The sequence below is a fragment of the Saccostrea cucullata genome, unplaced genomic scaffold (genome assembly GCF_032062105.1).
Source record: "Saccostrea cucullata isolate Sc308-1 unplaced genomic scaffold, CSIRO_AGI_Scuc_v1 ctg4564, whole genome shotgun sequence".
In the NCBI taxonomy this organism is placed as follows: Eukaryota; Metazoa; Mollusca; class Bivalvia; order Ostreida; family Ostreidae; genus Saccostrea; species Saccostrea cuccullata.
In genome coordinates, this window is record NW_026923849.1 from 163700 (window position 1) to 186989 (window position 23290).

The window sequence follows — 23290 nt, forward strand, 5'->3', positions numbered from 1 at the left end:
AAAAAACAACCCCCCCCTGTAATTTTGGTAACTTTCAACATCTAATGTTTATTATATACGAGGGCTGTTCGGAAATTATTGAGACATTGTGTATATTTTGCTTTCTAATGAACAACTTTCGGTGAAAATTTGCATATACGTTTGACATACACTAAAAATTAATATGAGCAAGAAATAATTTACAAATTAAAAATATTTAAATGTGTCTATAGTAGGGGTACCCGGAGCAGTCGCGGAATCAGATATTGAAAATATGTAACACCAAAATTCTAACTCTTCGTGGATCCATAATGACAGCGAAAATAATTCAGTTTAAGTGTATAATTGTTTAGCTTTGTTTCAAATTCATGTTGTGCAACTTTGATAGAATTTTGATCAGAAATACGGAGATCATAAAAAAACTAGGAGACTTATTGTTCACAGAACAATAAGAGGTCTTTCCACCTTCTTTGAATTTTAATTTCATATAATATTTATCACTTAAAAAGTAAATTTCATTAAAAAAAATCTAGGATTTGCTTAAAAGAAGAAAGAAATTAAAAAAAAAAATGGAGATGACCTTGACCTTTGACCCTCAAATAATATTCAAAGGTCAAGGGTCACATTGTAATTTACCTCATGCTTCTATGACTTATAGTTTTTAAGTATCAAGATTTAATGGTAAGCACAAAAGTATTAAAGGGCAGTAACTCATTCAAGGAGTCACCAGATCCTTTCCCACCTGAAGATAAAAGTTGTGCCTAAAGTCTTTGAATTTCAATTTCATTTTATATCTATTTCTTTAGAATTAAATTTCATGGAAAAGAAACCAGATATTGCTTAAAAGAAGAAAAAAAATTGAGAAATGGGAAAAGACTATGATATTTGATGAAATATTAATGGTCAAAGGTCATGATTTATTATGCATTTACATCATGGCTGTGCGACTTATACTTTTAAAGTTATAAGGTAAATAGTAAGTACAAAAACATTAAAGGTTGATAACTCATAAGAGGGGTCAATAAATTCAAGATCAAAGGTCAATGTCATCTTCGTTTTTTTTCTTTGCATCTTTAAAGCAGTTTTTCCGGTTTCTATTTCATGATATTTAATGATATGCTTAATATGAAAGGTTTTTCTCTTCAATATAAGAAATATAGTGTATAAATTGTATAATAACACTATCCTTCCCAGTAAAATTGTTCAGAAGCCAAGGTCAAGGGTCACGAATTTAGTAACCAAGGCAATTTACAAACGACATAGTGCCAAGCAATAAATGTGCAAAAGGGTGAAAGCGTACATGGGACAATCTTCTGCTCTGAGAAAAAACATTTCTCAACTCTAAAAGTTTGTGAACTTTTTTTAATGGTAACTTTTCCAAACAATGTGGTTAATATAATTATTTGCACGTTTCACATTGTATTTTATGCTTTCAATATTTTATTAATAATCTATTTTTCACTCATGTTGTAATATATGTGAAAAGATAAAAGAAAGGCTTTATGTTTTATTCAAACTCTCTCCTTAGCACAGTTTTTGACCCAAGATCAAACGCGTTATTGGGAAATATATGTGTTATGTATATGAACGGGTTTGTAAAAGCATATAATTTTTCTCAGAAGTGTTCGAATTTTATATAGAATAGGTTCAGATTTTATTTGGGACAAATGGAATAAATTTTACAGTTACATTTCCATTATTTGAGTGTTACATGTAATGAAGAATGGAGAGTTTACCAATTCAGGTTCAAAATTTAGTTTCATGGATCTAATAAACATATTTTCCAATGAATATGACTTATAACTGTCAACTTTGAAAAAAAAGAGATTGTCAAATTAATGATAAGTGATTCTGTAAAATAAAATAATTTGAATATGACATTACTGAGAATATGATTTAAAAAAAACACTTTTCTGTGAATTTTGAAAACTGAAAGAAACAAATTTCTTTGACGTCCATATCTATTATAGTTCTTGAGACAGAGACGGACGGACAGACGGGTGCTGGATAAAGTTATCTCAGTGTCACTCTGCTACACATGCAACACAAAAATCTCATTTATTTCAAAAGAAAGAGAGTCTGAACTCATTCGGTACAAAAGTGATACTTTTCTTTAAAATCATCAGTTATCATGTTGTAAGTTTTGTATATACTGCCACCCGGTAAATTCAAAATTTACAACATGACATGACTATCAGTACATGTAAGAATAGTTATGTAGACTTATGTGCACTTACACTTTTTATTGACTTATTCACAGCACTTATAAAGATGAACTCAAAACCGAGTAAAATTAATGTATTTTTGGGTATAAAATAAAAACAAAAACCATGTCTGACCGTTATTTATTTTTTTTAAATTATATGTTGGAATTATTTCTTTATTTCTCTGAAATAAAAGAAAAATATAGAAATTAAGATAGATTGTTTTATTCTAGGTAATTGTATTTTTATGATTTAAATAAATACATTTATAAACCTCAGGTAATAAGGTGTTAGAAGTATAACTAAAAAATGAAGCTTTAATGTTACGTATAACATGAACATTGTAGAATAAATTCACAGGCGCTTGACGTTTTTAATCTTTCTTTTTATAAATTGTGTAATTTCATATGTAACCGATATAAGAATTCTTACATTTCTACGATGTCATTTCCCCTCTTCTTGCCCCTAATGGATAGTCCAGCACTGAACACTTTGTGGGGGGTATAACTCCCCCAGGTGGGCGTTAGAAACTGTTAGCAAACCTTCTCCCACTTCTACAAGTTTGCTGGAAAAAAAATTTGTATGTAATCATATATGACATGATAGAATATGATTTGTCCCTATAATAAGAATAACAATGCCATTGACAAAAAATAAACACTATCCGCTATTTATCCCCCTTATTTTTACGTGTACATGGCATTTTATATAGCGTAATAAGGGAATATCCTTTTTAGAAGCATTACTAAGTTTTTGCAATGGGATCGGGATCTCACTAATTCTGATTCATTCAACATCCGGAACGGACATTTTCTTTGCTTTGGACGCTTCAAAAAGGTACTTAAAATATTTTATAAAAAAAGTCCCATATATAAAGAGGCAGTTGTTTTATATTATTTTGTTATCATGCATGCTAGAGATAGTTCCCGATGCGCGTCATATTAACAAAAGTTACCTCCCGTTGGCTGCCAAATTGGAGGTTAACTCGTAAGTTAACTTCTTTGTCTTACCAAATTTAAGAAAATATTATAGTAGAAATATTTGATGGAAAATCTTTCATATCTTTCAATATTTGTTTTAAATGAAGAAGGCTTCAATAAATTTATATACTTCATAAAAATAATGATTCCTAATTAAAAATCGCAAATATCAAAATTTAAAATTGGTTGAAAACGAGAATTTAGACCTCCAGTATGGCGTCCAACGGTAAGTAACTCTTGTTAAATTAAGGTGAATCAAAAACTATCTATAGGAGGAGAATTTAGTATGAGATTTTCCCTCTTTCAGGCTTTGTCTTGCCAAGTTTAAGGGGATTAAACAGAAATGCTTTGTTTAAAATCTTTTCAAACTTTTTAAATAATGGAGGCTTCGAAAAATTTATATATTTCAGAAAAATAATGATTCCTTCTGCAATAAAAATTTTAAATTGGTTGAACAATGAAGGAATATGAGAATTTGGACCTCCAGTATTGCAGACGGGAAATAAATCTTGATAAATTCTGGCCTATTGAAAGGTAAACTATCAGATTGTATACTTTGAATGTTATTAACTTGAAAAAAATGATGCATAAGGTTAAAGTTTGATACACACAAAAAGTCAGAGAAAACCAAAGACAGACATTCAAAAATGACAATGCATCTCTATCTTCATTTAAAATGTTGAATAATATTAAACAGTGATACTTTTCGAAAGAAACAGAGTTTACAACTCCTTCAAAATGCAATAATGCTTCCACATCCTCTTCCTCTACACTCACAGGCTGCAATTATATAAACAACAACAATGTACATAATCTAAAATTATTTTACATGTTATATTTCTTCCTCAAGATATTTGTAGTTTACGTTGTAGAATCATACATTGTGGAGATGTAGTATTTACTCTATATTTTTCATAAAATTAAGAAAGTTAAAGCATGAAGTACAGATAGTAAAATCACTGTGACACATGTTCTTAAATTATCATTTTGAATTACCTCAAATTTTGTCGACATTGTCGAATTATAACTTCTTTGACAGTTAAAGTCATTAGTGGCTCTAATGCACATGACTTTGTAAGTCTGTCCAACTGCAATAAGTGGTTGCTCTGCAACTGCACCCCAAAGGGTTAACAGTGCTGTGCGGACAGCAAATCCCAGTTGGACTTCTCTTCTGATGTTAAGCGAAGTCGTTGAAATCTCTCCAATCTGAAATAAATTAAAAGATGTATATTACAGGTGGGTATCAAGGATGTTAAATTGGAGGAGGCCCTCTTTAATTATTGGCAAGACTTTTTAGCTCACTTGTTGTCGTTGTCATCGTAAACTTTTCACATTTTTATTTTCTCAAGAAGCACTGGGCCAATTTCAACCAAAGTTATCATGAAGTATTCTTAAGTGAAGGGGATTCAAGTTTTTCAAATGAAGGGCCAAGCCCTTTTTTCAAGGGGAAATAATATGAATTTATGAAAAATTAATGGCATTTTTCAAAAATCTTCTCAAGAACCACTGGGGTAGAAAAGATAAAGTTCATGTGGAAGCATCCTCAGGTAGTGTAAATTAAAGTTTGTTCAAATCATGACCCCCTGGGGGGTAGGGTCGGACCACAATGGCAGATGAAAGTTTTACATAGGAGTATATAGGGAAAATTTTTTATGTCCACTGGGCCAGGAAAAATTAAACTAATGTGGATGTATCTTTAAGTAATGTAGTTTTAAGTTTCTGATCAAAGTTTAACATAAGAGTATATAATGAAAATCTTTAAGAATCTTTCTCTTAGGAACCACTAGGCAAGGAAAAATGAAACTTATGTGAAATCATCTTCAGGTAGTGTAGATTTAAGTTTGTTCAAATCATGACCCCAGGGAGTAACTATTGGGGGGACAGGATGGACAAAAAGTTCTAAGTAGTACTAGATAAGGAAATATTTTAAAATCGTCTTCTCAAGTACTTCAAAGCCATGAAGGGGATTCAAGTTTGTTCAAATGAAGGGCCACGTACTTATTCCAGGGGAGATAATTCAGAAATAGTGAAAATTTGATTCTATGTTTTAAAATTCTTCTTATCAAGAACCACTTTGCCAGGAAAGATGAAACTTGAAGGAATGCATCCGCAGGTAGTGTAGATTCAAATCTGTTCAAATCATGACCCCTGGGTGTAGGGTGAGGCCACACTGGCTGATTCAAGTTTTACATAGCAATATAGTTATATACAGGAGAATTCTTTAAAAATTTTCTTCTCAAGAACCACTGTGCCAGGAAAGATTAAACTTATAGGGAAGCATCCTTAGGTAATGTAGATTGAAGTTTATTCAAATCATGACCGCAGGGGGTAGGGTGGGGCCACACTGGCCGATCAAATTTTTACATAGAAATACCGGTATATAGGAATTTTTAAAAAAATTTTCTTCTCTACAATAATAAAGCTATGATTGATCATATTTATATGGAAGCATTCCAGTAGTGTAGAGTCAAGTTTGTTCAAATCATGATCCCCGGGGGTAGGGCGGGGCTAAAATGGCCGACCAAAGTTTTACATAGAAATATATAGGAAAAATCTTCTCTAGAATGACAAAGTCATAATTGGTTATGTTTATATAGAAGCATACACAGGAAGTGTAAATTCAAGTTTGTTTAAATCATGACCCCCGGGGGTAGGGGATATTTATAAGGAAACATCCTCAGGTACTGTGGTTTCATCAATTTTCGTTAGCATCAATTTTCGTGGATTTTGTGAAACAGACGTTTTCGAGGATACATTATTTCGTTGACAAATACATTGCCAATACAAATGAATGTCATATTTCGTGTTTCAATGAGTATTTGAAATCTTGGATCTGCTCCTTAACGAAATCCATGAAAATTGATGCTCAACGAATATTGATGAAAGCACAGTATTGTAGATTCTAAGTTTGTGCAAATCATTACCCCTAGGGGTAGGGAGGGGCAAAAATGGTTGACCAAAATTTGTACTTAAATATGTATAGAAAATTCTTTAAAGATTATCTTCTCAAGAAAAGCAAATCCTAAACTTTTCAATAATAAATGATTTTCTACTTTTTCCTAGCCACAGTGCTCAGGTGAGCGATGTGGCCCATGGGCCTCTTGTTGAATAATATTTTAATCACTTGGAAAAAAATCTAAATTTTGCAGATTTTATTTAGGGGGGGGGGAAGTATATACCTTTAAAACCTCCACAGGCCCCATTGTAAAACGAATATTGTTAGCAAGGCTAAAGGCAGCACTGAAGGATTTCTCTGGTGGGCTGTAGAATTCCTCTACCTTCTTCTCTTCCTCCTTCAGTTGAAAGGAGGTTTCCATGATCTATTATAATTGAATTATATAGTGATAAAGCCAATTTATAATTCATATCAGCTGTTTGTGTTTGTTATTGTTTATTACTTAAGATATGTATAGATATTGTCCAACAAGGTATAAATAAAGTACATACTATGGAGTCACTTTTTAACTCATATCCGTAAATTTCCGAATATGCAGCCTTGAGAATTTTAAATTGTGCACTCATCTTCAGTTTCCCTGCCATGTTTTCCTTGAAAGTTGACAATGTTTTAATTTCTCCGTCTGCAAGGACGGAGAAAAAATACTTAATTGTCTTTCCGGAAGGGGAATATCTCGACTTGATCGGTCTCTTGTCCCCACTTTCTAGGACTAATATGGAGATGTTCTAAAAAAAATTTAAACATTATTTACTATCATGACTATATTCCATATATTTATGTTTGTGCTTATTCATTTAGTACTTATAAATCGATATAATACATGTACATGAATTTGTTTGAAAAATTGCTTGAACACTCGGGTCTCTTTGATAGTTCCATGAAAAATTCAGCACTCTTGATATTCATGGAAATAAAAAAAATGAACGAGAAACTTGAAATGTTTACCCATAATTTATTTTTTTTTCAGTTTGTCAATATCAAATTCATATAATTTATATGAAATAGCTAGAGTACTTGATTTGTGACATAATTGCATTATCATTGTAAATTTTCTTTAATTTTTTTAACGGACTTTTTAGGTTTCTGTTTTTAAGTCACCTGAGTAAACTAAGGTGCAATCCATTTTCATTGTGCGTTAAAATTAGAAAATTTTCTTCAGCATCCCTGCAGCCATTGAACAAATTTCAACCAAATCTGGCATAAAGCATCTATGGGGTAATGGGAACATACAATTTTTAGGTCACCTGAGTAAACTCAGGTGACCTATTGCTATCTGTTTTTGTCCGTCATTGTCCGTCATGCGATAACAATTGAACATTTTCAGCTTCTTCTCTGAAACCACTGAACCAATTTCAACCAAATTTGGCATATATCATCTATGGGTGAAGGGTAACAAAAATTGTGAAATTCATGGTCCCTGCCCCCCTGGGGCCTTGGGCAAAAACCACTAAAATTGGTGCAATCTTTAAAAACCTTCCTCTTTTCTCCTGGACATCAAGCAATAAAACTGTTAATATAATTGTAATCACCATTTAGTTTTCTACCAAAATTATGAAATTTAAGGCCCCAGGGTCATTGGTTCTAGTGCTAGGGTGGGGCTAAATAGGTTATATAGTGAAAATGCATTATTTCTATTTCTTCTCTGCTCCTTGATAATAAATAAACTAACTAAGTACATAGTTATGATGAGCAAACGTGCCTCTACCTAAATTGTGAATTTTATGACCCCAGGGTCAGGGGTTCTGGTGTTAGGGTGGGGCTCTCTATTGATTATATAGTGAAATTACATGAATTATTTGAAAATCTTCTTCTCTGCTCCTAAGTATTAAATAAACTAATTAAGTACATACTTATGATGACCGAGTGTGCCTCTTCCAAAATTGTGAATTTCAAGGCCCCAGAGTCAGGGGTTCTAGTGCTAGGGCGAGGCTAAATTGGTTATATAGTGAAAATGCATTACTTGTTTGAAAATCTTCTTCTCTGCTACTGGGTAATAAATAAACTAATTAAATATATAGTTATGATGAGCAAGAGTGCCTCTACCAAAATTGTGAATTTTATGACCCCAGGGTCAGGGGTTCTGGTGTTAGGGTGGGGCTCTCTATTGATTATATAGTGAAATTACATGAATTCTTTGAAAATCTTCTTCTCTGCTCCTGGGTAATAAATAAACTAACTAAGTACATAGTTATGATAAGCAAGAGTGCCTCTACCAAAATTGTGAATTTAATGGCCAAAGGGTCAGGGATTCTGGTGTTAGGGTGGGGTTCTTTATTGATTATATAGTGAAAATACATGAATTCTTTGAATATGTTCTTCTCTGCTACTGGGTATTAAATAAACTAATTAACTACATAGTTATGTTAAGCATGAGCCTTTCTTCTAGAATTCTGAATGTCAAGGCCAAGGGTCAGGGGCTCTGGTGTTAGGGTGGGGCTCTATTGATTATATACTTTTATAGTGAAAATACATGAATTCTTTGAAAATATCCCTGTTCCAGGTTATTAAGCAGATGAACTACTTTTATAGTTATGATGAGCAAGAGCCCTTAGCTTCTTCCATAATTTTGAATTTCAAGGCCCCTGGATCAGGAGTACCATAGCGGAGGGGGGGGGGCTTCTACTCTTATATAATGAAAATGAATTAATTGTTTGAAATCTGCCCGTTTGTATTGATTAAATATTTTTTGAAGCAAGGGTGCCTTTTCAAAATTGTGCATTGTGTGGACCTAGGGTCAGGGGTTCATGTGTGGTAGTGGGCACCACTGATTATTGCTGAATATTACTGATTTGCGGAAATGCATTTTCTGTTCCCCTACCTTGCCCATGGGAATTAAATCACTAAACCAAGAATTGTTAAGTATATACATGTAGTTATGATTAGCAATGGTGCCTCTTTCAAAATTGTAAATGCCATAGAATCTGGCTTAAAATATGAACCAAATTCAAGCACTTGAAAGTTGTTGCATGATGCTCAGGTGACCTTTAAGGCCCGTGGGCCTCTTGTTAATTTCATGATCCCTGCCCCACTGGGGTCTGAGAGGGTGGGGCCAAATCCACTAAAATTAGTGCAATCTTTAAAAATCTTCTCTATTGCTGGACATCAAGCAATCAAACTGTTTGCATGATTGTAATCAGCATTGAGTCTTTGAAAATCATTGTCCAGGGGTCAGGGGTTTTAGTGCTAGGAGGGGGCTAAAACAAGTATATACTGTATAGGGGATTAATTTCACGGGTTGTAATTTTCACGTTTTTCTCTTCTTTGACACAATCACGGTTTCTTGAATTCACGAAATTTGTATATGATAAAAGTTTCCTCACTTTTCTACACCTATTTATAACTTATTCACTGTTTCTTGAATTCACGGATCGATTAACACGGTGAATATAGCGAATATTAACACCGCGAGTTATTTTCCCCCTATACAGTAGTGAGAATGCATTATTTCTTTGAAAATTTTCTTCTCTGCTCTTGGGTAATAAATAAAGTATTGAGTAATTGAGTACATAGTAATGATGAGCAAGAGTGCTACTACCAAAATATTTATTTTTATGGCTCCAGGACAGGAGTTCCTGGATTTAGGGCAGGGCATAATTAATTATATAGTGAAAAACATTCTTTAACAAGATGTGTTTGTGAAACACTGTGCCCCCGGGGGCAACAAAGTTCGAAAAAGCTAATCTTAGCATAAAGGTTACAGTCAAGGTCACAAGGTCATTGACCTCGGTGTCGTTTGAAAGCACTTAATTGATGAAATAGGCATACCAAATATAAAGTCTCTATCTCCTATGGTTCAAAAGTTATACTGAAAGTTTTTTAACAAATCTATTTTTAGCATATAGGTCACAGACAAGGTCAAAAGGTCATTGTCCTTGGTATCAGTTGAAAGTGCTTATTTAGTGGAGTATGCATTTCAAATATGAAGTCTCTATCTCGATCTGTTCAAAAGTTATGGCGAAGGTTAAAGTTTATAACAAATAGAATAAAAAGTATGTCAAACTCCAAGGTCAAGAGATTAAATTTGGTGGTACTCAAAGAAAGGTCATGTCACAAGTAACACTGTTGAATTGTGAAAGCCATAGCCCCAACCACTCAATAATTATGGGCTAGGTTAAAGTTGTGGGACAAACAAACAAACAAACAAACAAACAAACAGACAGACAGACAGACAGACAGACAGGACAAAAACAATATACCCCCGATCTTTCGATCCGGGGGCATAAAAATCTTTTCTATGTTCTTGTGTATTAAGCAGACTAACTAAGTACATAAACTACATAAACATAGTTATGATGAAGAAGAGTGCCTCTACAAAAATTGTGAATTTTGTGGACCCAGGATCAGGGGTTCTAGTGCTAGGAAGGGGTTAATTAGATTTTATAATGAAAATGCTTAAATTCTTTGAAAATGTTCTTTTCTGCTCCTGTGCATAAAATAAATTAACCAAGTACATAGTTCTGTTGAATAAGGATGCCTCTACCAAAATTTTGCAATTCACGGCCCCTGGGTCAGGGGTTCCAGTGCTAGGGTTGGGCTCTATTGATTATATCGTGAAATTGCATAATTCTTTGAAAATCTTATTCTCTGCTCCTGGGCATTAAATAAATTAACCAAGTACATACTTATATTGAATATGGATGCCTCTACCAAATTTATAGTGAGAATATATTAATTCTTTTAAAATCTTGTTCTATACATCTGGTCATTAAACAAACTAACAAAGTACATAGTTATATTGAATAAAACTGCCTTTTTCCAATTTTTGAATTTCAGGGCCCCTGAGTTAGGGGTTCTGGTGTTAGGGTGGGATTCTAATGATTATTTAGTGAAATGGGTGGATTCTTTTAACATGTTTTCCATTGCTCCTGGTTAATATGTCAATGATCTAAATTACATATTTTAGACATTCTTTTTATTTTCATGTTTACGTCGGTCAAGGTTTAGAATTTTTTAGAAAAAAAAAATAAAAATGCCGATTGTTTTTTCTCTCTGGATGTGAAATTTGATTCGGGATCAAGATTTCAAATTTACGAAATCGTGCTTCCGGTTTTAAGATGAATATTGCGGGGCTGCAAAGTTCATATCAGCAAACAAAACACATATTTAAAAAAAATATGGGTCAGTGGTTCTAATGCTAGAGTTGGAATATAAAAGTAATATTGTGAAAATGAATTATTTCTTTTGAAATTTTTTTTCTGCACCTGGTTATTAAACCAAAGAAGTATGTACATAGTTATGAGGAGGAAGGATGCCAGTTTGTGATTCGTTAATTTCAGGGCACGTAGCATCGTTTTTGAAAAAAGTTGACATGCAAAAAAGAAAAAAAAAGGAAAAAGTTGTCCAAAGTTGAAAATTGTGTTTCATAGGGGGGGGGGGGGGGGGGGGGGGGGCAAACTTTCTTTTCAATGTCAACTATTTTTCAGTACCACTTTTTATAGTACATTTTTCATACGTTATTAATAGTGGGTGGGTGGGGCTGACTTTCAATTAACATGTCCTATATAGTATAAGTAAGGTTAGGGGAAAATGGGGGGGGGGGGAGGGGGCTTAGTGTATAGTTGTGATAAGCATGGTGCCTCTTACAAAATTGTGATAGTCATGGCCTCTGGGTTAAAGCACTATTTAAATTCAATTGTTGAAAAGTTTTTACATGATAATCAGGTGACTTATATCTTGTTATCGTGCATTTTCTTAGTTTAATAATGTCATGTAGATGGAACTAAGAAATTTTCTCGTGGGGTTCTGACCCACGCCCCCTTTTCTCAGTTCTGATTTGTTGATGATATTTAATTTACATGGTAAGGTAGTGTAACATATTAGAATCTTAAACGTTATAGCTTTAAAATCGTAGTGTCTAATTTTATGTACATTTCCAGAGTTCGCGGACTCGAGCTCTTACTCATTCACGGATATAGGGATCTGTAGGGGGTGCTTGTCAAAAGACAATTTTCATTTTGAATAGATAATCTTATTAACACTCATAAGTAAATATATACTAGGCTAAAGAATCTGTCATAATATGCACATACGCTCTGGACAATAATAGTATTACACCCAGTACCAATAAATTAAACCCGATTTCAACAGGATCGCAGCACTTTTTACAATCTATAATCATTTTTCTTTTGTTCTATAAAATATCATAGAAATCCATTGAGGTTATGCCCTTGCACTGGGCCGATTTATATACCTTACATCGTTTCTCCTGTCGAGAAGTCAAAATGTAAACGCACCAATGACCAGGATCATGGGGAGATAATTCATAACAAGGGTAGATAATCATCTTGTAAACAATGCGGGAAAATCGAACTCTTTATTCAATGGATTTCTCCGAATGCCTCTAGATTCGCTTAATAATGAATAAAAATGATTGAATTTATCAAAAATATTATTTTGTTCTCATTTCAGGTCTATGACTCCTTGGCATTTCTCACCGATATTCCAAATACCAACCACTGAACCTGTCCTTGTGCATCAATGGACCACGTTATAATACATGTATATAAAGGACAATTCTGTGCCATTTTTCATTTATTCACATCAATTTACATATGAATAATCAATAAATAAAATAATACAAAACAAAACAAATCTTTCTTTTCATTTATTTATTTCATATTTAATATCCAACACAGAACAGGAAAAAAAATACGAAGTACATACACCCCCCCCCCTTTTTGCATAATAAATACATTGCTATCAATTTCGTTTTCTATTTAAAAAGTAAGACAGCAAAATTTGACTTCAATAGTTAATATTAGCACAATTGTAAAGTTATTTAAGTATTAATGAAGTTATTCACCTAAAATTTGTATAAATATTATACCCTCTAAACCAAAAGGCCCCGAAATGAAAAAGTTAAATACAGCTCATACAAGTTAAAAAATGTTACCTTTGTATAACTAAGAAATATTTTCAAAGTTTTCAGTCAATTTTTGTTGAAAAACTTAAGCTATAAAGCCAAAATAAGGTTTATGTGCTGTGAGTTTTTTGCAATACTGGCAGCAAAAAAAAATTAGTGGGGTGCATTTTATAAAAATTAATTTTGATAAAATGAAAAATTGTGATAAAGTTTTTAAAAATGATTTTTTTTCTTTTTTCATAACCTAAGAATTTTTCTTAGAGAATATACATTACAATGGCGTCTGCTACAAAGACCCCAATGATTTGCAGAATATGGTAATGTACACAAATATTATGAACTACTAGTACAGTGTATCAGACTTTTGGTAAATATGAATTACTGCAACTTTGCTAAGGTCATAATAGCTAGAAGTTCAAAAGATGAAAATTCAGTTGAATGGTGGAAAAACAAAACAGAGTCTAACTCAAAAGAATCTACACTTTCAACAACTCAACTTCAAGTCAGCAAATTTAGCAACACTATTTCAGCACCGGCACGTTATGACTTTTACCAAAGTGTTATGCATAGATATCCCAAAATGTACGTGTCCTACAAAAAATTCAAACCAAACCTTTCCAGACTGCAAAATTATCTAACAAATAACAAGTACTGGAAAAATTCCAACAAAAATGGTGAAAAACAGCAATTTCTTCAGAAATTCTCATTACAATCATGGTCTCTTTTATCAGAAAGAGAAAAAAATTTGCATTCCTTACAAGATTGTGCCAGATGTGAGGCCAGTTATCCAACATTATCAACTCTGCACACATCTATCAGTGAAAACACAGAAAACATCATGTCAAAAGCAAAAGAATTAGCTGATGAAATAGAAACACTAACCCCAAACAGAACTGCAAATGGGCAACTACAAATGCTGAACATTTTAGAACCTATCTTTGAATCAAAATTTCAGACTACCCTTAAAAATGCTGCTTCATTCCATTACAAATTAACTGAAAAACAATCAGGAGTGCAAAAATTCAAAGAAAAAATCAATGAGACAAAAAAAAGCAGTGAAAAAGTTTCAAACATCCTCTCAAATGAAAATGAAATTAACTCTTTTCTTTCATCTGGACTTTCTTACAATCAACGAGATAGAGATAGAAAAGCTAGTTTCTTTGAAACACCGACGGCGGCAAGAGAACGCAGTGAAAAAACAACAAAAATGGTCAAGTCTGGGGAGAGGAAGGCAAAGAGACATACAGGCAATCTACAAAATTACAACTTTGAAAAACAAGCATTTCTAAAGCATGTAAATGCAATTCCATCTGGCTCCAAAGTAAGTTGGAGGGGTTTAGCCATTAAATTCAACTTGACTAACAAAAATGGGGTGAGACCCCCAAATGCTGGACAGGTCTTGTTAGAGATTGCTAAAGCTTTAGGTGTGAATGTGAACAAATTCAACCCCCTACAAAGGCTCAGTGGTAGAGATTACTTTCAGAGGGTCCGCAGAGCCAAGTATAAACTCTACAAAAGAGTATCGATCCCCACCCCACGTCCAACAAAAAGTCTTCAAAATGCAATCCAGAGAAAACTCCACACAAGTGAAATTTACATTGGTGAGAAGATTGCTCCAAAGATAATTAAAAGAAATAAAATAATGTCAAACGGAAAACTTCAAGATGTGTCTCTTCAGGTTCATGGTAGGAAAATACCCTTAGAGAAAATCAGGTACCAAATGAACACAGATCAGTCCAACCTTTTTAGAAATCTTAACCATAAAGAGATTAACACAGAAAATACTCGGCATCTCAAGTTCTGGCACGATCACAGCGACATCCTCAACCATAGTTATGTGGCCTTTATGGTTTCAACATTATATGATCCATCTGTGTTCCTGACAAATGAGGAGTTCCGAGAGAGATTTCCAGATAAAACCCCAATAGATGTTCAGAGTGCAGTAGAGAAGCCCTATCTGTATATTCTAGGCCAATCAAAGTCCAGTGACAGTGACCAGATGACATATTTAGACACAAGAATAGCCGACCTTGCAGAAATCCAAACTCCAACAACCCACAAAGGATTCTTTATCTACGACAAAGTCAGGGTGTTCACTGGTGATGGACCAGCTAGGCAATTTGAAGCCGGACAACAGAGAGGTGGACACTACAGTTGTCTCTGTGGCATTAAGGCAGCGGAACACCAGAATTTAGAGTGTGCCATGAGATTTCATTCTCCATCTTTGCAAGAAAGGGTAAAATTGTTCAGAGCTGGTTGTCTATGGAAAGGGTTTTCCTTAGAAAATTTGAGTCCATTAAATAATTTAAAACGAGATGATTTGATAGAAGAACTGGAAGCCAGGGGAGTCGACACCTTTTATATGTCCAAGCCTGAAATGCAAGAGCAACTCGCCACAATTCTGCATGGCACACAACGACCACCAGCTCTTTTATGCAGTGATAATTCCAATTCTGATGTGTTGTCCATGTACGAGATTCCAGCATCCGAGCCTCTTCATGACCTCACCAATGTTGTCCAAAATTTGATAACCGAACTCCCTGCACATATCGAAGATAAAAAGGCACAACAAGAATTTGAAAAGTTTTCGGAACTAACGATCGGGGATAAAAACCAGTTGAAGGGTTCAGATGCAAGATTATATGCAATAAAACTGGCAAATTTTGTTACCACACAGAATGCAGAAGGAAAAATCTCTAAAGACATAGTGGACATGTGCACCTCTCTCGTAGAAATTATTTCAATATGCTACAGTCTAAATAGCCAAAGAACTTCAAAGAGAATTCTTAGATTCCATAATCAATGCTTTCTATTTAGCTTTTTATGCAAGCGCATAATTGGAATTCCCAAGAAAATGACTGCTCGAAAATTTTACGGGTGTCATTTTCACTGCCTCACAGTCCACACTCCACAAACATACAGGCTTTTTTGCCTCAGATCGTTAATACCTGAACAAGAAGAGCGATCATTTGGGGATCTGAGGACAATATCCTTGAGAACATCTAGTAGGCAGTGTGGAAAGGTCATCGATAACGCCGTAATGAGATACAACATCCAACAGCAGAGCGAGACAAGAAATAGCAGTTACAAACAACAAGAATCAAACATAAGTCACCAAGCAAGACTCCTGCCACCAGCAGAGAATTCAACTTTCCCACTAGATCTACTAAGAACTAGGCCATATCTCTTCCAAACCCACCTAGAACAGATAGCAGATTATCTCTTACAAGGAAAAGATTACTGGTGGTCAGTTAAAGAAGATCAAATTGTCTTTCATGATGGACCAACATGCTCAGAACATCCACAACCCCCGGTTCTACACTTCAGGTCTCAAACATTACAAGACTACAAGGAAAGGACTTCTGTGGCCTGGAGTAAGTGCTTAACAGAGTTTGAGGCCAGGAGACTTCAGCTACCACTAACTAAAATCAAAGTGTTTGAGGGAAAGAAGTCAAGGATACTTAAAAATGAAGGTAAGAAATTATAATAAACTTAATCTAAAAAGTAACAAGACCACAATAAAAAAAAATCCTCTATTCTCATCCTATTTTAGTCCCCATGACACCTAAAAATTTGATTTGTGTCGAAAAATTTTCTATAAATCGCCAAATTAGTGACCATTTATAATGGACTTGGTGATCGACATATTACTGAATTATATACAGGGTTGCTCATTCCTAAAATATCAAATATCATTATATCAAAGGGCAGATTACTCTAACTGAAACAAACTTCCATGGGATTTGAATTCCGTGAGCAGTGTTTAGAGCTTTTGTAAGTGCATACAACTAGAAAGGGGAGAAAAATTGTTGTCTACAATGAAATGGATTATAGATTTCATAAAAATATAAAGCACATTGAAAATCTTTACTACAGAAAATAATATATCTTATTTCTTTTTTTCAGAGCTTCTGGTGGACAACTCAAACCTAACAGAAGAATCTTTAGAAGAAGAATGCTTAGGTATTTATCCTTTCAATATAACATCTATTTGGAACTTTATAGCAATAAACCTTATTTCCTATTTATATCTAGACTCTGACAGACAAATCAAGGCCAATTCTGCTCTAAAAACTAGAGAAGAGAACTCACACAGAACAGACAACCAAATCCAAGCAATCACTGATAACCCAGGTACTGACTAAAAAATACATTGACTAATTTTTCCCTTATAAAAAACCAAAAGCTAACTTTAAATCAAGTGAGCTCAACACTTAACTGAAAACCTTGAAAATTCACTTAATTATAACTTAGATGAGTAAAAATTGTAAATTCTGTTGCAATTTCAGTTGAAGGCGACCAGGACTCAAAAGGCTGTCCAGTCCGAGATTTGGGTGGTGGAGACTCAGGTGATGCATTTGAAGTTACGGGCAGGGATGCAGCAGGGCAGGAAAGTGCAGGGATGGAGACAAATGAGGTCCAAACCAATCCGTTCTCAGCAGGTGTGTCCTACAATATTTTGCAGAAAAAGTAGTGATGCATCTTGAAAATTTCTTAGTCCTATTATTATCAATTACATTCATGAGTGTTCTGAATAAATTGAAAACAAAACTTAAAACTTACTGTAATATAATAAAATCATCTTACTTGTACATTAAGCAATTTTATCCTACTTGACATATTAATTGAACTAGTGCTTGAAAATTTTGCTTGTAAAATTTTGCATTTAGGGCCCCACAATGCTCGGACTTAAAAAATAGTACAAACTTATAGAAATGCATGGATTCTGTTGCAATTTCAGCTGAAGGGGACAAGGACTCAAAAGCCTGTCCAGTCCAAGATTTGGGTGGTGGAGACTCACATGATGCATTTGAAGTTATGGGCAGGGATGCAGCAGGGCAGGAATGTGCAGGGATGGAGACAAATGACGTCCAAACCAATCCGTTCTCAGCAGGTGTCCTACAATATTTTGCAGAAAAAGTAGTGATGCATCTTGAAAATTTCTTAGTCCTATTATTGTAAATTACATTCATGAGTGTTCTGAATAAATTGAAAACAAAACTTAAAAACTTACTGTAATATAATAAAATCATCCTTCTTGCAATTTTATCCTACTATTTTGCTTGTAAAATTTTGTGTATAGGGCCCCACAATGCTCAGACTCAAAAAATAGTTCAGACTTATAAAGATGCATGGATAGAGAAACCTATAGGCAAACTGAAATCTTTACACATTCTTCTTTTAAAATAGTCGCCTGGGTAGAGCAGTGGTTAGAGTGCCTGCTCCAGAGTCGTGAAGTAAGGAGTCAATCCTTACGTTGCAGGTTCAAATCCCACTGTGGGACGTGGAGACCGATCCTTTGGATGAAACTGTTTAAAACGAGGTCCCGTGTCACAGTAGGTGCTAGCACAAAAAAGATCCCTCCCTGCTCAATGGCCCTGAGTGCCGAGTATGGAACAAAATTTGCAGCTCTCCACCAGCAAGGGGTGGTATCTCCTTATGAGTGAAAAGTTCTCGAGAAAGACGTACGTTAAACAATATATATTCAATCAATCAGTTTTTCAAAATACCTACTACACCTACATTGTGTACATGTAAGTACAACATACTATCAATTAAAAATTTGTACACATATTCACAGGGTATGACCAGAGGTCTGGGATACATAGAACCAACTTTTTGAGCAGTCTATTTAAGAGACCTTCATGAAAATTTCTAGAATATACCGGAGATGCTTTAAGTGCCATCCAGAAATATGTACAGACAGACAGGATGATTTCTGTAGAGCATTTTTTGTTCAATGCAGGGCCCTAATACAAATCAACTCATAAAATCTATGCTCAACATGCTCAGAGAAATATCAGCAGATACTAATGAAAATTGATCTTGAAATTTAGACTCAGGCCAAAGAGATGTGAATGATCCTGGAGGCACAGAGATTCAGGCTACAGACTCGCGAGAAAGAGATGGTGAGGAGAACATGGACATTTGCGCCGTGGAAGATCAGGAGGCTGGGGTCATAGACTCTACCAATCCTCAATTATCTGGCAAGTCCTACAAAACAAAATATATATACATTATGTATATATACTCATACACAATACCCTCCGTAAACAAAAGATATAAATTGCTATCATTGTCATTTTTACTATTGATGCATATCAAGTCCACAACAGTAAAATGCTTCATTAACCAATGTTAGGATTCCTTCAACAAGCATTTAACATAGTGTTTATATGTTTATGTTACTTTAAATTTGTTCCGGAAATCCCGTCAGATTTGTACATTTTCAGACTTTGTCACAAAAGAATGCGCTAAGAACTCTTTATCAACAATAGTGGAAAAAAGATGTGTTGGCGACTACATAATATTTTGAAAAAATGATGTCAAAGTAGATTACTAGTATCTTATGCTGAAATTTTTTTCTCAAAATTACACTGCCCCACATATTTCATTTATATACCTCTAACTTTTTTTTTTATCCAGATGCATTTCAAAATAGAAGTACTAAGAAATTTACAAGCTGCAAGAGGAAACTTTTTGCAAGTAAAAAAGGTAATACTAATAAAATTTGCTAGAATAGAATTGGAACTTACTAAATATGTTTCTCAAAATATACATATGCAGTAATTGTGCTATGAAATTTTACATTTCATTTTCATTTTGAATCAGACAATTCAGCCACAGCTAATCATGAGTCCTGCAAGAAACCCGATAAATCAGGTATGCACATGCAAAACCATATATTTCCTGATTTTAAATAAGAGTTTGAAAATGGTTGAATAAAATAATTTTCAACATTAACAGGGTTAAAAGGTAAACAAGCAAGGCACAAAATACAGGTAATTTCAAAATAATGTTAAATTCCATGAACTTGAATAAATTTAAAATAACATCATCCTCATCTCCTTCCACTCTTTAAACTTATTGATTATACTGAGGATGTCGTATTAATGCATACCTTCTTATGCAGATTCCATGTCCAGCAAAGTACATAGGCTTCTTCCTGATAACCCCATTGTTGAGGAGTATTGCATATATGGAAGACTTCTCAAGGGAAGGCCTAACGACAAGATCATTATAAAATCCTATGAGGTAGCTTTGGCCAAGCTTCAGACCTGCATCAGCAAAGTTCACAATGATCTAAAAAAGAACAACCAAAATGAGGAGCTATTGAAGGCTGCAGAAGAGCTTATGATCCACTGGGGAATATACTACTTCTGATACCGTATGCAAACAGAACTTAACTAGGTTTTAGAATGAACATATGAAAATAGAGACAATTTTGAATTACTCTAAAACTCGGTTATAAAGAACATGTTTACTGTATATGTTACAGTAAATATGTGAAATCAGGAATTTCATGTATTTCCTAAACCATTCAGTAAATACATGTATTTACTGGCCGTTTTAGGAAATACGCGTAATTACTGAATTGCTAGGAAATTCGTGTATTTACTGAAAGTTTAAGCTAATTTTACGTGTTTTTACTGAACTAAGCTGGATGAATATACATATCCTTTATAACATTCCGTCAAAAATGTACGATTATTAAATGTTGATATACTCGGTACTTCTGTCGTTTACTGATTTTTGAAAATCAAAATCAGTAAACGACACTACTGTTTATTTGAGTCTTACGTCTTTAAAATTATGGTAACATAGATATGTTTTGCAATTATTACTTATTTAAGCTTATAAGAAAAAAACAATGTTTATTTTTCTATTTTGAACTATTAAAATATGTGGGTGGAAAATTTTACAAGTGTTTACAAGTGTTTTTTTTTTTAATTTTTTTAATTTAGGAGACCGGATACGGATTGTTTTATTTGCAAATAAGATGCTTTAGGGTTTTTAATTTACTGTCAATAAATGTAGCATTGTATGAATATTTAATAAACCAAAAAGAAATGCCAGTAAGCGATTTTAGTTTTTTTTTTTAGATTAAATTACTTAAAGTTAGTGAAAGAATGCTGTGATATAGAGAACACATTTAGGAATTTTTTTCTCACAAGATCTTAGTTGGTCTACACATATTGATACTATTCTAGCCAAAGCATATAAAAATTGGGCTTGTTAAAAAAACTTAAATTTGTTGTCAACCGAAAAACTCTTTCGTTCATGTACACAACCTTTATTAGGCCACAGTTAGAATACGCTTCCTTGGTGTGGGGTGGGTGTAATATAGGTGACAGCGAAAAATTAGAAAAATTACAATGATGTGCTGCTAGAATTGTCACAGGATTAACTCTGTTAGCTTCTAAAGATGCACTTTACTTTGAATTAAACTGGATGGGAACCATTACACGAAAGAAGGAAAAAGACCAGACTAACTACAATGTATAAAATTGATAAAAACCAAGTTCCTGAATATCTCACTGATATAATCCCTAACTTACGATGTAATCCATCAAGTTACAGTACGAGAAACTCTCAGAACTATAACATACCCAAATGCAGATTGCAAGCTTACAAATCAACTTTCGTTCCCCTTGTTATTGAAGAATGGAACTCATTACCTCTTAATGTAAGAAATTCTCCCTCGTTATCTATTTTTAAAAAGTCTATTCCTTACAATAAACAAATGCCACCCTCTTACTTCAGTTATGGAAATCGACGCTTAAATATAATACACACGAGGCTTAGACATAACTGTGTGCTTAATAGCGATCTTTTTCGATGTAGTGTAATCTTGAGTCCACTATGTTCTTGTGGAAGAGTGGAGGATACTCACCATTATTTCTTCTCATGCAAAAAATATACAGAATACAGGAAAGAATTTTTTGACAAATTTTTGCGAATGGGTAAATTACACACTGTCGATACTCACACTTTACTCTGGGGAGACAAATCGTTCAATGATTTTGAAAATGAATACCTATATATTTTCTATTGTACAAACTTTTAATAAAAAGTCAGGACGATTTGGTTGATACAATAATTATTTCTAATTGTAAATCTTATACAGCATGTCTATTACATATGAAATATATTCCATTGAATGTGTTTTACTCTGATTATTATATATTATCATTATTGTTGTTATTTCATTTTAAGCTGAAACCCATGTATGTAAATATGTTTGGTATAATGTATATATAGGGAAAGGGCGTAATAAGTTTTTAGAACTTTTGCCCAATCCCAATTGTAAAGTATAATCAATAAAATATGTTCAAATCAACACATTCCAGAAAATGAAAGCAGAATATCATTATTAAGTTTTTTTGGAAAAAAATTTACAAATAATGCAAATTTTAAAATTAATAAGTAATCAAAAGTTTATTTTACATATTATTCATTCACGCGTGATAATTATGCTAACTGATATCAACATTGAATGGACTGTGCATCTGTTTATATTTTATAATTCATATTTTAAATTATTCCACCAAAATGCAGTCGGTAAATATGTGTAAAAAGTATGAAAAAGTTCAGTAAATACGTGTATTTCCTAACTGAAATCAGTAAATACGTGTATTCCCTAAGCAGAATAGGAATTTCATGTATTTCCTTGCCTTGGGTGTGTGTGTAGCATTTTGTCCTAGAATCTATGTACTTAGTAGCATTTCAAAATACGTCTAATTAAAATTTAAATTAAAATTAAACTCCAAAACGGCTGCACCAGAATTCTCACTTACCAATTTGAGAGATCTCTATAGGTATAAGGTGATGTTCGTAATTTATATTAAGATTACAGTCGGTTAGTAATTATATATATATATATACTTTAATCAAAAGTCTTCTTTCAATTTCGCTATAAAGCAACCTCAAAATAGCAGTGGTTCTGGCTGAGGACTAGCAAGCTTTTAATTGTAGCATACAAGTTTCACTTATTAATAAATGAATAATTCAATCAAAACTTGATTTAAGTGATATAAAAGAAATAAGTGGTGATTACCAATCAAAAATTAAAGTATGTACATTAATATATATATATTACAACAATTACCATCTTTTCATCCATTTAAATTATGTCAACGTTCACAGGATTTAAAACAAAAGTTTAATATAAATTCAATACCGAACCCGATCAGAATTAAGAATTATAAAATAGCCTTAATGTTCAAATTCTTGTCTGGAGCATATTTTTATTCGTCGGCCTAGTCTGGTCCATACTCAAAAAAAGTACCTTTGAGTAACCAGTGTGCAGTGACATTGAACCGTGCTTCTATGTCAAAGGTTAAGGTAAAAATTCTAAATACAAAATTTTGTGCGTCGGTGCTTCAACGTGGATTTTTATCCGAACAGTTTTATATCCAAAGAGGATGTCGTCAAGGAGATCCCTTGGCACCTTATCTGTTTCTTCTTTGTGCAGAAATTCTTGCAATTATGATCAAACAAAATCAAGGCATCAAAGGAATTGTTATTA

At 33.5% G+C, this 23290-nt stretch overlaps 1 protein-coding gene and 1 long non-coding RNA gene across 2 annotated transcripts; both read right to left on the reverse strand.

Moving 5' to 3' along the window:
* Positions 1-2648: 2648 nt before the first annotated feature.
* On the reverse strand, positions 2649-6480 carry LOC134265081 (uncharacterized). Its single transcript, XM_062747322.1, has 4 exons — positions 6343-6480; positions 4160-4369; positions 3867-3943; positions 2649-2748 (listed from the first exon to the last, which is right to left on the reverse strand). The coding sequence occupies exons 1-4, from the start codon at positions 6478-6480 to the stop codon at positions 2649-2651; spliced, it is 525 nt and encodes a 174-aa protein (XP_062603306.1).
* A 6309-nt stretch (positions 6481-12789) lies between these two features.
* On the reverse strand, positions 12790-22934 carry LOC134265084 (uncharacterized). The gene is made up of 4 exons (XR_009991687.1): positions 22871-22934; positions 19883-20064; positions 17689-18975; positions 12790-17430 (listed from the first exon to the last, which is right to left on the reverse strand). It is a non-coding gene; the product is annotated as an uncharacterized LOC134265084 (long non-coding RNA).
* Between the last annotated feature and the right edge of the window lie 356 nt (positions 22935-23290).